The 16,186-nt window shown below is 39.3% G+C and overlaps 1 protein-coding gene across 4 annotated transcripts in view; it reads right to left on the bottom strand.

Annotated features, from left to right (window-relative positions):
* RRBP1 (ribosome binding protein 1) overlaps positions 1-16,186 on the bottom strand; it is an 85,833-nt gene that overhangs the window by 8,273 nt on the left and 61,374 nt on the right. For all 4 annotated transcript variants that reach the window (XM_075596282.1, XM_075596283.1, XM_075596281.1 and 1 more), the window contains 11 exons: positions 14,927-15,045; positions 14,124-14,277; positions 10,819-10,957; positions 8,675-8,862; positions 6,878-6,915; positions 6,018-6,108; positions 4,700-4,792; positions 3,232-3,324; positions 1,399-1,479; positions 462-551; positions 271-363 (listed from right to left, as the gene is read on the bottom strand). In XM_075596282.1, the coding sequence (XP_075452397.1) occupies positions 271-363; positions 462-551; positions 1,399-1,479; positions 3,232-3,324; positions 4,700-4,792; positions 6,018-6,108; positions 6,878-6,915; positions 8,675-8,862; positions 10,819-10,957; positions 14,124-14,277; positions 14,927-15,045 (1,179 nt within the window). The remainder of the gene's footprint in view (positions 1-270; positions 364-461; positions 552-1,398; positions 1,480-3,231; positions 3,325-4,699; positions 4,793-6,017; positions 6,109-6,877; positions 6,916-8,674; positions 8,863-10,818; positions 10,958-14,123; positions 14,278-14,926; positions 15,046-16,186) is intronic.

Raw genomic sequence — 16,186 nt, 5'->3', positions numbered from 1 at the left:
TTTAATCAAAATGGTCCAATTTTGGAACTTTGCCAAAAATATTCAATGAGCTCAAGATTCTAACAACTAATATTAGGACATTTTAAAGAAAGGTAACACAATCAATTAACTTCATAGTAAACCACAATGAACACTGCTGCTATCAAAATAAAGCTCAACGATAACATTGTACAGTGGAGACACTAAAGAATGTCATTGTTTTTACCACAATAAGATCTCCTGCATTGAGGGACACTTCGCAAACTCCTAAATGAGCTAAAAAGCACACACCTTTTTGTGGTCTTCTTCAGATATTGTTAATTTTGCTTTCCACACTTGCTCCTCCTCTTCAACACTCTTTTGAAGGTCTTTGAGCATTCCTTCCTGAGTTAATGATAAAACAGAGGCATTCTTGTCAAAAATGTTTTAATTTTGTTTAAGAAAATGTAGAAGATCTGTTTCAAGCAAAACAGACAACTTACCGTTTCAGCGAGAATCGTTCTATACTGCTCACATTCTGCTTGCAAAGAGATTTGTGCTTCTTCTGCTTCTTTTAGTTTAAGCAGTACATCCTACACAGGAAAACTACATGTTAAATATGAAACCGTTGGCCACTAATGCACTTTCATATTTGCTTTTGTTGGTCCAAAAACAAAAATCAATTATTTTATCCAAACATCTTTTAAGCACAAAACTAGCAAATATCTCAAGTTTATTTGTTTTATTTTTTTTATCATTTTTTTCTTGATAATCCCATTTTCTCTGAACTAGGAAAAAAAGCTAATGATGTAATGCGTCTACTTGGGATTCTGAAGTAATGTTAAGACAAAAACGAAAATGTGTATTGAATATTGCTACATTTGTTAAAGAATGGGTGTTAGACAGCACTCAATTTAGATCAATAGTCATAACAGCCAATGATACTGTAGGCAGTGGCGGATTTAAAATGTTGCGCCCATAGGCACTTTTTTTGGCGCATTGGCCACCTCCTTCCATCATGTGTTTCCATGACAGTGCGACACCATGTGACGTCGCAATCCTACAGAAGGAGGAGGTTGGCACGGACAATGTAAGAACTTTAGAGAGGCCAATCGCTCTCCCCTGGCAATCAGTGGGGAAGACAGCGGGGCCTCTGTATATGGGGGGGAAAAAATGTGACGCCCCAAAACATTGCCGCCCTAGGCCTATCAGGCCTAATGGGAAATCCACCACTGGCGGTTGGTTAGGGGGGGTTAACTCCAGTCATCCAGGGCCACCAACAGATCAGGTTTTAAGGATATCCCTGCTTCAGCACAGATGGCTCAGTTGTTGAATTGCAGTGCTTGATACATGCTCGGATATCATATTTTTGTTGTACTAATGCATAGTCATCAATTTCACAAAACCCTGATTTTGCGTTGTTACTGACACAGTACTTACCGAAGAATCAGCATTCTCTGCCTGCTGGTTTAATACTCCTGATGACTTCTCTTTAAACTCCTGTAGCCACTCCGTGTGTGACTGGCAGAAACAAAACAGGAGCAGAACGATTACTGTACATCTGCACCTTTTACTTTATTTGTTACCTATTTCCTTTTCACTCCCAATGTAAGGGATGAAAACCATGAGTTTATGATTAGCAAAAGTATATTCTTTCACATTTGATAATTTACCCCTGCAGTTCATTCCATATATTGCTAGAGTAGTGAATGCACCGTTTTTGAAGCAGCAATGCCAAAAATTGTTCACCCTAATTATGAAAATGTTTAATTTGTTATTTATCTCCGAAATAATTAATAATAATGATTATTAATAATTATTAGTAATTATTAAATAATAAATAATAATACATAAATAATTATACAAATTATTATAATATTATTATATATAATTATTTATAAAATAAAAAACCTCACACTGATGAGACCCGAGACCCACAAGGTTGAAACAGTCTTGTCTGTGAGTGGGTTTATTGGCTTTGCATCTCATCCCAGGCTGTGTTTAAAGCAGCATGCATTGACTTAAGGGTTTTCCATGTAATGTGGACTTGAGACAAAAGGTGGCACTGTGTGCTCATTTGCATGTCATTTCCCAGTATCCCTTGCCCAGTGGAAGCACTGTATGCTGGGTGATAATGGCAAAAAGCAGGGTTGTAGACCTATCTAAGACTCACAAGTAAAGACCTATCTAAGACTCACAAGTAAATATATATATATGTATATGTATATGTATATGTATATGTATATGTATGTATATATATATATATATATATATATATATATATATATATATACACACAAATACATATACACACACACACACACTTCAAGCAACTCCACTAAGCCTATCAGACATCCTGACACATTACAATGACATCCAAGTTAATTACTGGCAAGGAAGTTGTTAGTAGCCATTTCTTAGGCTCAGTACAATAATAGTCTTTCAGAGAATAGGGGTCTCTCTGAGACAATCAGCAGTGCCCAGAAACTCCGGGAAGCCCCTCATACAGTCTCCAATGGGCCACAATATTTGCCCTGTAGATATAATATGTCCGCTGGGATCAGTCTAGTGCTGACAGCCAATAGAAAGATGCACCGTCGATGAAGTTGTGGCTTTCAATTAGTGACACCCATGGCCATATTTGAAGTTAGTGTGTATCAAAACACCGGCACAAATTTTAAAAACCCACATATTTAAGGGATTCTCGTTCCACAAAAGTTGGGGGAACCGTGGATCAGCTCCAAGAACACCCGGTTCAGATACATTTTAAAATTACATTTACAAGAATTGCTTGTTTAAATAATACACACAAAAAAACACTACCTAGAATCTTAGTTTGTACATGTAATTGGTAGGTGAAAAAAACCTGCCCTCAGAATTGTCCCCATTCAGGTCATCTCCATCATATATTTAATTTATTCACTACAGTGTTCTTCCATAAAAAGGCTCCCAACACTAGCATTGGTTTCAAAACACGGTAGATTCTGTTTTCTATTCATGGACCATCTCTTCAAGGTTATATACACAACATGTTACCCACTAGGCAAAACCATGGAGGCGACTACACAGATTGATGGGGAATACCAAAACGTACAGTATACAACACCTAGAACAAGAAAAAAATGTAATATAGATCTCTACCGAACACTTTACAATCTGTATTTGGTACCAATCTCAAATAACTGACTACGGTCACACGTCGTTATCCTTTTTAAACCACCTGCAAGAGTGATTTTTCCTAATGGAAATAGAGGAACCATGCCTATACTGTACCTGTTGTGACGCTACAGTGACTTGTGGAAAGAGGGACAGCAATATTTCTTTTGTCTTTGTTTGCATTGCACTGAGCTGCTGTGTAATCTCTTCCTGTAAGAGAAATCACAGCATGTGTCATTTGTATATACATTATATGCACAGTGCACAAATGCAGCCTTCATCTTGCAAAACTAATGGAGAGAATTGTTTTTTCCAAATAAATCAGTTGGAACCATAATGAATAATGCACATTGTAGAAGGGAATGCAATAGTTACAAAATAAAGTAAAAGTAAATCCCTGGGCAGATTTATATTGTATAACTGACTTTCTTGACAAGACATTGCCATTCAGATTCTATTTAAATGTAGGGGCATGGCATCTTGCTTTAGCTAGAATTCATATAATAAAAGACTACTGAGAGACTATTTTATTGGAAATTAATTTACACTGATTGAGAAGACAAACAATAATTATAATGTAATATTTTCCCATCATCTCAAAGAAAATAAAAATTCCTTCCCGAGTCTATATATATATACACATTATAATTATTGTTTGTCTTCTCAATCAGTCTAAATTAATTTCCAATAATATATATATATATATATATATATATATATATATATATATATATATATATCAGAATGTTTGTCTGTGTGTGTGTCTCATTATGCACACCCAAACTAGATGACCTAGAACAACCAAACTTGTAAGGATTACTTTATGTATCAACATAAGGCAAACTGTCATGGTGTGGATCCTCTCGAACACTTCAAAGCGAGGGCTTTTAGGAACATGAGGTTCCATGTGTTGTAATAGAGAGGAGTACACGCACTCAATCATATGGTGCTGGATGGGAGTACTTAACTGTCTGTGCGCTGGGTCCAGGGAGGTCCAGACGTCCCAAGGTATATGCTTTCCCTTTATTCACTGGCTCAATGACAATGATATATTTGTCTTATGATAATGCCAGAGCCAACATTATTAAAGGAAAAAAATAAATAAACCACAAAGAGAAAAAAAAAGGATATAGACATATATCCCGCCAAACACCACGGATACCTGTGTGCAAAAAGGAGGACACCTGAGATATATGCAAAGTATATTTGAATGACTCCTATTGACATACATCATAGGTGTGCTCCAGCGTCTCTATGGGTGGGTTTGAAGGGATATATAGCACTTGAGACTAGAGTAAACTAGGACACTAACGTCTATGGCATAAACGTCCGTTACAGCAATGGAAGGACATGTAACAGCTGAAAACAAAACTCAACACTGCATTAGTGATCCCTGCAGATAATGCGTTAACTTAAGTTAATGGGCAAGTGTGAACACCTCCTTAGGTCAACAACGGAGCATTGTGGATCTTGGCCTCTGTAGGCAAAAATGACATTTACCAATGTATAATCATTACCAAAGGTAAGGTATTAAAGTATCAAATCCCTGTTACATGCAATTCATTTTCACATTCCTTTCTTTTACCTTTTCTTTCTTTTCAGAGGTCATCTTCTCCTGACATGTTTTCTCTGCCAGGCCCAAAGCTTCCATTGCTTCATAATTTTTCTCTCGTAGGTCCTATTAAAAACATTTTGCAATAAGAATTTTTCTCCCAGTGTTTGAGTTCCACTGGCTTTAAAAAACAAACAAAACAACAAACAAAAAACACCTACAGTTTTAGAGATTGAGTACTGTAGCTCAGTGGTAATGTCACACCTTTGAAGCGGTTGAACCCAGTTTGAACCCCGGGTTCAGCTCTCCATATGACCTTGGGAAAGTCACTTTATCTCCCTGCAATTCTATGCAGGTTAAAAAAAATAGTCACAAGTTTAAATCCCTATCAAGAATCCTAGTGAGACACTGTACAAAAGTTGTGTACACACACAAACACACACTAAATGACCATGATCATTAGATTTTATAAATGTGTAGTGTGTGATTGCTGTACAAATTTCAGTGTTGATCTTGTTAGAAAGCAGCACAAAGTAAGAATTGATAACCATTTCCATAATGCATCGAAGGTTAATATGCCTCTAAGGCCGAGTTCAGGGTGCCAGACAGGAGTTGGAGGGCGGCGTTCGCGTGTGCGAGCGTCAGTCTTCTGGGCGATGTGTGCACATCATCCCCAGCAGACTTTTCAAGCTTTCAGGAGGCGGGGCGATAGACAGAAGCTTAGAGATCGGTGTTGCTGTGTTGAAATAATTTTCAAGAATGATTTAATTTGCTGCCGAAGTACCAGTGACGCTGCTGCAGCTTCAAAAAACAACTTGGGTAGTTTATTGAAACTGTAGTAAGCGTCAACTCCGTACTTCAGTGACAGGGCAGCTGCTACCCTGACAACTGCTATTCAGTTGAAACAATTTGTATCTAACGTCCGCCCGCACGTAAGCACGCCCCCCCCCCTCCGAAGACGGCACCCTGAACGAGGCCTAAGACTGTTTCCGAATATCCTACATAATGTCGGACAGATGTGCAAAGTAGGTTAGAACATTCAATGGAGTGTTTCATTTGCAGCATGTTTGCTAGGAAGTGAACCACAGAGTCAGAGAGATGCCCTTGGACAATTATAGCAACGGGAACACTTCATACCAAAAAGTTAAGAAGGAATAATTAAAGGGGGTGGGGGGAAGAAGTTTTGGTGCAGAAAAAAGGGAGCGGAAAAACGTAATAATGCACAGCAACCCAGTATTTGATCATAATAATTTGTTCATCAGATAAGAAACCCTTGCAAATAGAGACACCATTAAGTATGCTCATTAAACATTTGTTTTTAAAGAGTCATCATTTGAAAAGTCATACATACGTTATTTTTATTTTTCTGCTGTTCAATTGTATCTTTTAATTCAATTGCTTCTTTTTCCAGCGAGGAAACCTGAGCATCTTTTTCTTGGAGCCTGGAAAAGAATATAAGAGATGCATTACCATACACCACTAAATAGGAAGTGAAAGATGTCATGATGGGAAATGACTCCAATTAACAACAATTATCAACAATATGATATATAAAATAATCAGAACGGCAATATAATATAAACAGTGTGAGGCACAATAAAACAGGTCAGGTACAGTACTGTGACCATAATCGAACAAGCTGACGATAAGTGTTCTTCCGCTTAACGCTCAAAATATTTAGTCCCTAAGGGAACTTTTTGTGCATTACTTTTTCTTTATCTGAACTAGTGTGCACTGAGCTGAATTGCACTACATTCAGTTCTGAGAATCCCCCTTTTTCCAGGAATACTTCATTTTGTTTGCCAGTAAAAAAAAAAGTAATCATTCAATATTGCCACCATGTTCACTGCATAAAAAGCTGCGACACCATATCCTCATGATATTGTAGATTTCTGTAGATCAGCAAAATGAGAATTATCCCAGAAGCCACATTTTCCCTGGATAGGAAATCTAGCCACAGAGATGAAAAAATCTTGGGAAACAGATGGTCCATTGAGGTTAAAGTAACAGTTCAGCACCAAAGGATCCCCAGTTAATGTTCAAAAAAAAAAAAAAGATTGTAAATTAAAAATTGACCAGCATGAATTACTGCTTAAAAAATAGCAACACATACTGGCGAGTACATAACTACTGCAATGTTTCTTAATTATGTGATCACTTGATACTTATATACACGTTAATATAACAGCCTTTCAATTTCCATGCTCTCACCTGGCATGTAGCTGTGACATTTCAGCTTCTTTAGTTTCCTACAAAACGTACAATTAAAGTATATGTTAATATTTTTTTTACATAACATTGTTGCTTCAAATCCCTGAAAATTCTTTTTTTTCCCTAAAGCACAAGGAGATTAAATCCCAAGAAGACAACATGGACATTCATACCTGACTCACCCATTTTCAAAGGCTGTGGCCCACTCTGCTCCTCCTTCACTAGTCAATTATGTATACATAGCAGCAGCTCACGCACAGATATAAATTGATGTAATTTCACTATACACTGGCGATATTAAAAACGAAATGTCTAGATAGCTCTCTCACTCTGCACCTTACATTTCTCACATATCCGGAGGCCTTAATCCACAACTATAACCAATAAAACTGAGAAATGAATACGCACAATAAGAACAGGTAGAACTACGGTCAGGATTCGCGAAGTTTGGGTAAGTGCTATTGCCTTAACTTGCATGGACGTTAACATGGGATTGAGCTCAAATACACTTTGTCGGAATTTAATGAATTTGCCCTGAACTTCATGCAAATGTGTGCAAATCTGAGTCTATAGAACCTCTATAACAGGCCTGCACAACAAACGGCCCACCGGGACTCCATGTGTGGCCCGCGACGGCCCCCTTCACCACCACCACCACTTCCCTTTCTTGGTAGGGTGACGCGCTCACGTACTGACGCGCTCACGTACTGACGCGCTCTCTCTCTCTCCTCCTCCCCCCTCCCCTCTCCCGAGCCTGCTCCAGCAATAGCAGTTGACACGGGGACACAGGGACGCGCTACCCTCCTCTCACTCCCCCCCACCACCACCACCCACTCTCGTTCTAGCAGTGTGACCCATAACTTCCGGGGTCTACTGCTAGAGCGCGCTTCACCTGGTTGATGATGATGGGGGGTGGTTGATGACGAGGGGACTGCTGAAAGGTGCTGGGGGAGATGATGACGGGTGCTGGAGGAGATGATGACGGGTGCTGGGGGGGACTGTTGAAAGGTGCCGAGGGGGGGACTGCTGAAAGGTGCTGGGGGAAATTGTGACGGGTGCTGGGGGAGATGATGAAGGGTGCTGGGGGGAGATGATGAAGGGTGCTGGGGGGAGATGATGAAGGGTGCTGGGGGAGATGATGAAGGGTGCTGGGGGGAGATGATGAAGGGTGCTGGGGGGAGAGGATGAAGGGTGCTGGGGGGAGATGATGAAGGGTGCTGGGGGGAGAGGATGAAGGGTGCTGGGGGGAGATGATGAAGGGTGCTGAGGGGAGGGTGATGTGAGATGCAGGGTGGAGGGTGATGTGAGATGCAGGGGTAGGGTGATGTGAGATGCAGGGGGTAGGGTGATTTGAGATGCAGGGGGGTAGGGTGATGTGAGATGCAGGGGGGTAGGGTGATGTGAGATGCAGGGGGAGGGTGATGTGAGATGCAGGGGGGAGGGTGATGTGAGATGCAGGGGGAGGGTGATGTGAAATCCAGGGGTGGGAGATATATGAGGATGATGAGGGGTGCTGGGGGAGATATATGAGGATGGTGATGTGTGCTGGGGAGATGATGATGATGATGATTATTTTACCCATGCCGCCCGAATCTGTTTTCCTTGGAGCAGTTCGGCCCATCTCACTTTACAAGTTCTGCAGGCCTGCTCTATAATGTATGCAAAAAGCATATGCGTAGATTTTTAAAGTAAACTAGTATTTGTATAAGATATTTACATTTATATATGCTCTGTCATGCAGACAACAACAACAATACCATACAATCCCCAAAATAGACATATTATAAACTTTCTAACCTGCTGCTGCTTTTCATTTTCAGTATCGTTACTCTGTCCTGCTTCCAGCAGAGCCTCAATAGATTTAATCCTCTCTGTAAATTGTAGATTTTCATCTGTAACCTCCTGAAGCTTTTTGCTTAGCCTGTCCAACTGCTCTGATTTCTGCTGAACTTCCGCTTCATAGGACAACAGTTTAGTCTGAAGATCTTTCAGAAAACAAGAGACATCACACATACGAACGAATGGTTGCTTTAATGCATAAGACACATAAATACTCATACACACTGTACCACAGAAATATATATTATAACGCTGTGCTTGGGGTTCAAAGAATCACATCGCGCTATAAGTGGATCGCGTTAGAAATCATGTCTAATTATATGCGTTGTACAATAAAGTATTTAAGATACCAATAATCGTGTTGTAAAGTATTCATAAATACAAAAATTGGGAGCCACACCTGCATCGCGTTATAAACGGATATGCGTTGTAACGGATCACGTTATAATGGGGCTTAGATATATAACTTAACTCAGTATATATATTATATATATATATATATATATATAATTCACCATAGCTGCGTTTAAAGAGTCATTATTTCTGTAGCACATATTTATTTTCCTGACCAAATGATCCTGGAAATTATTCTGGAATTATTCCTGGAAATTATTTGTAGAAGGATGAGAGGCTTGTTTTTAATACACTGAATCACAAAGCAGAAGGCTTTGACATGGCCAAGCAATGTATTCAATTTATGCTTTATAATAAAAAATGCACAAATGCGCACCAGGGATTAGTGGAAGGTAATTTATTAAAAATACACAAAAACTGAGGGGATCCAACCCCACCTCAGAACAGCTGTGCAGCTGGACGGCTAAGTACTACCAAGGAGAACACCTGATGGTGACTAAACCCTAAGCTGCACAGTATACAAATTCAGGCAAATTTATATAAAAAACATGAAAGAAAAAAACAAACATGAAAACAACCCATCAACAGATTTGTATAGAAACCGCCATAGGGTTGGGCACTGGCAAGGGGAAACGGACACTCACACTGAGACAGTCAGCAGACTCGCGGTGTCTGCACAGGATCCGGATCTCGGCACCGCGGAGATGGATAAAACCGCTGCTGTCTCCTGCAGGCTCCGTCTCAGCTTACCAGCATACACGCGCAAGATGACCTGTCGTGACCTCTACGCGTTTCGTACCAAGTACTTCGTCATTTGTATACTGTGCAGCTTAGGGTTTAGTCACCATTAGGTGTTCTCCTTGGTAGTACTTAGCCGTCCAGCTGCACAGCTGTTCTGAGGTGGGGTTGGATCCCCTCAGTTTTTGTGTATTTTTAATAAATTACCTTCCACTAATCCCTGGTGCGCATTTGTGCATTTTTTATTATCTTATTTTTCAGGGTGCCTTCCCCCCTTTCTAAGGGGGGTTCACCTAGATTTGAGAGTTTCTGGGGAGACGCTTTATGTACATGCTGCAAAGGGATCATCCACACCATCACACAGCACGAGCGCTGAATATCCTGTTTTTTCTACCTTCAATTTATGCTTTAGATAATCTAAATAAATAGTAATCTAGTGGGGGCATATCAATTCAATTACAGTCATTTAAAGACCATAGCATGTTGCAACACTTTACTGTAACAGAACGTTTAAAATTATTGAAAGGTATACACGGACATGTGCATAAACATAAAAACAACAACGGTACCATTGAATGTACTTTTGATGTATTCCAAGAATGGTACACACATGGCTGTTGTGGGGTTCTCAGAAAGGCACTTTATTTTCCGCAGTTTTGCTGAATGGTTGTTCACATTGTTATCTAGGAGTTGCAGCAGCAGCGATATGAACGGAAGGAAAATGATTTTCTTCCATTCAGGGCAGATATGTGATCACTGTTCTTGGCCATGCAGCCAAAATATCTGGATAACCGTCTGCTACTAGAGATTTTTTTTCTTCTTTTTAAATTAAAATGGTTAAGAAAACATGGTAATATCAGGCACACCATTATTAGATATTAATGGTTTACCATTAGTGGTTTCCAGTCTCTGCCAAGTGAGTGCGGGTAATAGAGACAGACTGCACCACCACAACCAAGGAGACAAGAGCAGACTAATGTGTCTTACTGCAGACAGGAACAGATTCTCACCTGCAATGTTCTTCTGTTCTCCTTTGGCCTTTTCTGTGTCTGTGGCTAGGTTTTTGTAACTGGTTTGGGACTTGCGAAGTTCCTCACTCACTTCATCCAGTCTTTTTTGTACAGTAACTTCACTTTCCTGCTGTAAAGTCTGTAGAGAAATTGTAAGTCTGTTGAGCCTCATCCCACAAATGTGCAGTGTCATACAACATCAGAACACTAAACAATTTCTAAACTTTTTCATCATGTACGAGTGCGTCTAAAGGTTTTGAAAATGTAAAACTCAAAAGCCCAGCTCTAAATCATTTGACTATTTTTGCCATTATCCATGCAAAATGTAGTTCACAAATACTTCAAAAACAGAATACTATTGGAGAATTTCACAATAATTGGCAGAGGAAAGAGGGAAAAATACATGTAGTTTGTAGAAGAAGAAGAAGAAAAAAAGGACGGGATTAATGGCACTGCAGAACAGATTATAAAGGGGGACATAATTTACACGGTATTCTTAATGTCTATTTTGCAAGGAAATATGCATTTACAATACGGAGGATTTTTTGTATTCTGAGATTACAAAAACATTACAATTTGTGTTCATATACTGTATGTAATTACACTGTAAACCGCAAATAATGTATCTCTCTGACATTTTTGGAATTAAATGAATGGAAGTAAATGCATTGTTAAATACAAGTTCTCTCTTCATAGTGAACAGGGAGAAGAATTGTAAAGAACTTCTCTTGGCATTGTTGTACCGATCCAAAGTTGTTTTGCCCCTGGACGGATTACTGTATGTTACGCAGTGATTTGAGCAACATGAAACAAAAGAAGGTGTTAGGAGATGAATTATGCAATACACATCATAATGATATGTATCTGGTTTTCTGGATCAAACTGTTACTGTTCTATGCTAGGTCTGAGATCAAATTATTCTCCATCTAACCAAATTGGCACCATTTGTTTTATTAAATATGTAATATTCTTTGTCCCAAGACATTCAGAATATTAAAATAAAGCCACAGTAATATCATGGCTGGCAAGCCAATAATGAAAGAAAATGTATGATGATATACTGATGTATACACGTTCCATATTCCCAGTGTATTATAATGGCACTGCAATTTCTCACTGGCTGTCCGCCACTCACATTCCCTGTCCTCGAGAACATTTAAAATCTCATTCGCTTGAATGGAGAGGATATGTTGTCTAGCAGTGGGAAGCAGCTTGACAGCATACTGAATACGTGCGTAAATATTTACTGAACCAGAAGCTCCTGGAGGAGTTGGGCACTTGTGCTCCACGAGACTCCACAGTTTATCCATCTGTAACAAAATAACTAATGGCGAGGAAAAAACATCACTTCCTAATTGAAAATGTCAGCTGCTGTATACACTTCTAAAGGTAAAAAATAGAAGCAGCTATATATTTTTGGTATTCTATCCCTCGAAGTCTATTTTTCAGTGACTAGTAGAGCAGGGGAGCGCAATCTTTTTTCCCTGCACCCCCCTGCCGGCTGTCCCCCTTTCCACGTGCCCCCCACCCCCCTCCCCCCATTCCTTTCGTTGGCTCCGGCATTCTGGGTGACAGTACGTCACGTTTCCATGGCAACGTGATGTCACATGATGCCACGCTGCCATGACGAAGCGTCTCCAGATGGAGTCTGAGCCAAGGTAAGTGTAGTTTACAGAGGCCTTCGCCGCTTCCCCAGCATTTAAATGCCTTCGGGAAGCGCACGGGACCTCTATAAACATCGCATCCCCAGCAGACAATCTCACGCCCGCCCCTCAGTTTGCGCAGCCCTCTGGTAGAGTATCTCCGGAATCACAAGTGGCCCAAATATACCAAAATCAAGGTTACGCGAGTGTTATTAACAGTATAAAGAAATATATATTTTGAGTTGTGCAGCACAGAATGCTGCTTTGAAATGATGTTATCCGATATTACCAAGGTCCCAGTATTCTATTTGGATTAAACATTTTACTGCCACAGAGGACTGAAATGCACATTGCAATTTGGCGGTGAGAAGGTTAAAAAAAAAAAAGTTCGTTCTACAGTCCCTAATGAGGAAATTGTGAAAGTGTGTCAAAGTTGCAGCAATATTCCAGGAAATTATTACATTCCTAGCAGCCTGTGATTCTTTGGGGATGAACAAAGAGTTAGTTATTCCTCTGCCATTCTCTAATGTGGAAACTTCTGATCATCCCAAAAAAAGCAGAAGAAACTAAACAAAAATATGTAGTTTGCAGCAAAATTTTCTCTTACTCTTTGAGTTAATAGATTTGCAAGGCCTTCGTATCTCTTACAACTGCTTAATAGAGGAGATACAAATGTCATTACTTTTCACAAAATTGACAGTGCAAAAAAAAAGTGTGTTTTATGATGAACGCTTATTCAATGTTTTTTTTAAACACACTACCCAAGGGTTTTGCAATGATTGTGCACAGCATGTCAGAAGTGTGAGCCCTACTTTACTTAAATATTACCTACACCAATGTGACTATTCTATATAATCGTATATCCTTTTCTAAAGCAGACCAGTAGTACAACCCGTAGAGGCTTGGTGAGGAGTCAATTAGATTTACAGAGACCACCAATATCCCTTGCCTCCTAAACTCATCTATAATCCTTGTCTTGATATTCTCCTGAAAAGAAAACGAGGTTCGGGGAGACAAACTAGGAATTATGAGTGAAGGTGACAGAATCCAAAGGCCCAGACTCACTTAGCGCTGTAAAATAACATCTGTGCTGATTAGCATAGGGTTAACGTCAGGTTATATTTCAGGATAACGCTACGTTATCTTCAAATAAAGTGGCGTTATTTCGGTCATGGAATATTCTCAGCAAGACACTGGATTAGGGCTTTTGGTGGAGAGTAGAGAGAAATAACGCAATGTTATTTGTTATACCTAAAATTGAAATTGGGCATTTGTCTATTGTCTAGGGTTAGGCATGACTTACTGTACATAATGTTATTTTTTGGTGTTAACATTAATGGAGCTTCGTGAGTAGTGTATTCTTATGCTTGCTGCTTATTTGCATATCATTTTCGTTAACGTCCATTCTTTATAATGCCAAGATTCTAACGAAACGTTAACTTATGTTAATAAAGAAATGTAGTTAGAAAATAATGTATCCACTGTTTTAGTATTTCAGCCCCATTCCTAATAAGTTCATAATCACTATGTAAAGTTTCTAATTAAACTACCCCTCCAAGCATTTGGTACAGTAGATCCCAAAACGATTAGGTAAACATTATAGAAGCATTATCCTTCCAAAAGGACCAATTAATTACAAATATGAGATGCGGATGTGCTTACCTGCAGTTGGGAGACTTGTTTCTCATAAGCAGCTATTTTAACATCAAGGTTCTTCCTGCGTTGCTCCTCTTGCTGCAGAGACTCGGACTTCTCTGTGACTTCCTTGGTGAGCTTGCTGCACTCCTGACGAAGCTTGGCCAGTTCAGCATTCTGCCTAAAATGAAGTCCTGTTACTGCTGTATAGAATATAAATGTTACATACATTCTATACAGAATATAAGTGTGATTGATATTATAGCACTGATAACAATCTAAACTATTATATTTTTGGTGTAAACAGCAGAAAGCCTTGCTGAATACATACAGTAAGATAAATCCCACTTGTTTAAAATGTCGTGGGTAAAAGGCTTTGCGGCTAAATGTTATTTTATTTTTCATTTTTTAAATCTAAGCAGGTTTTTTTAAGTAGTGCATTTAATTACTATATGTGTTTTGAATAGATGTTACTTGAGCAATAATCATTGTTTAGAAAGAACATTGTTTGTGATAGTTAATGCTCCGATAAATGGGTTGAAGGGCCAAGCATTTTCTTCTGGTCAATAACGCAGGGGCACCCCTTTCTTAGCCAACTTTATATAAGTGGCTGAGTAGGCTACAATGCTTATTGCATTGCTAAATTACAGAAAATTAGTAGGGCACAATTTTTTTTCTTGGTGGTTAATAATGATATTAAAATCTGTACTTTTTTTTTTTTAAGATTGTAGAACAGTCAAGATGATGGAGATTGTCTATTCATTCGTACCTATATCTCCTGGTAACAATACCAAAGTTCATTAAAAGTATTGCAGCACAATGACACCTACTTGCTCTCAGTTTGGCTTGTGGCTTGGTTTAGTGCATCCCTGAGAATAGAATTCTCCTGCTGTAGACGAGCAAGTTGGGCATTGGGGCCATTCTCAAGCTCTTCTTGCAGAGACCGAATCTGTGTTAAAACACATTAAAAAAAAAAACACAAAAAAAAAAAACACATGTATATTCATGATTAAAAAAACTTTCAAAAAGTCAATTTGGGTGCGAATGCCTTTACCCCCTTAATGCCTGAGTGACTGAGGCACGGACATTCCATCTCGTGTGATGTGATAAAATGTGTAACAGTCACATGGCCTGGAGCCCCTCTCCAACATCAAGATTGGACGAGGAAGTCATTCTTCTGTTGCAATCAAGTTGGGAGCTACCTGAGAGCTACTAACTATGAAACAAGGGCCAAGTGGGTGCCATTTATAGAATGGCTCAGACGAAACCAAAAAGGTTTTGCGAAACAGAAAACAAAAAAAAAAAATTCCTTTTACCTATCGCAAGTAATCCAAAATTCTTTTGACTTCATTTGACCCCACTAAAAACATAGGCAGAACATTGAACCATGGAATGACGCAACTGCCATTTCCTGGATTCAAGAATAATTTTTTCCCCCTTACATTACCGTATGAAGATCTCGCCCAGTTAGAATTGTGCAGAGGTTGAATTAAATGGATGTACAGATGTATCAAGGCTTACTGTCTCCGGAGCTGCGGCTGAAAAAGTTTAAAGCGCGGCTCCGGAGATTTTGCTGTGGTCGCACTGCGATGGGTTCATGCTTCTGGATCGAACACCCTGCAGTAATAATCCTCCAGTACCGAGATAGTTATGATCACGGCCCCTGGTGCTGAAAACAGTAAGTCTAGCTACATCTGTATGGCCTTTTTTTTTTTAGCTTACACTACATCCCCAAAATAGAACTGTATTTAATCTGAATAAATACAACTTAAATCATTATGAGATCTGAATGTAGTAACCTAGGCCCTTTAATTTATTCACAACAAAAAAAACATTTGAACATCAAAAATAATCAAACTATATTCAGTTGGGGTGCATGTTTCCTCATCACTAGAGATAGGCGAATCTGCCCAAATCAGTTTCCTAGATTTTCTTGAGATAAACCTTGGGGAAAAGAGAGGGATCCCTCTCATCTAGTGTTGTATGGGTAAGTATGTTTATCCAAGCGTGGTCTGGTGCTGCATCCGTATAAATGATTATACGGTTAAGTTAAGAAAAAGAACCCGGTCGGTATGAGCAATCAAAGATCC

This window comes from Ascaphus truei, chromosome 4, assembly GCF_040206685.1.
Source record: "Ascaphus truei isolate aAscTru1 chromosome 4, aAscTru1.hap1, whole genome shotgun sequence".
NCBI lineage: Eukaryota > Metazoa > Chordata > Amphibia > Anura > Ascaphidae > Ascaphus > Ascaphus truei.
Note: the sequence above shows the minus strand (reverse complement) of the source record. Positions and strands in the feature narration are given on the sequence as shown.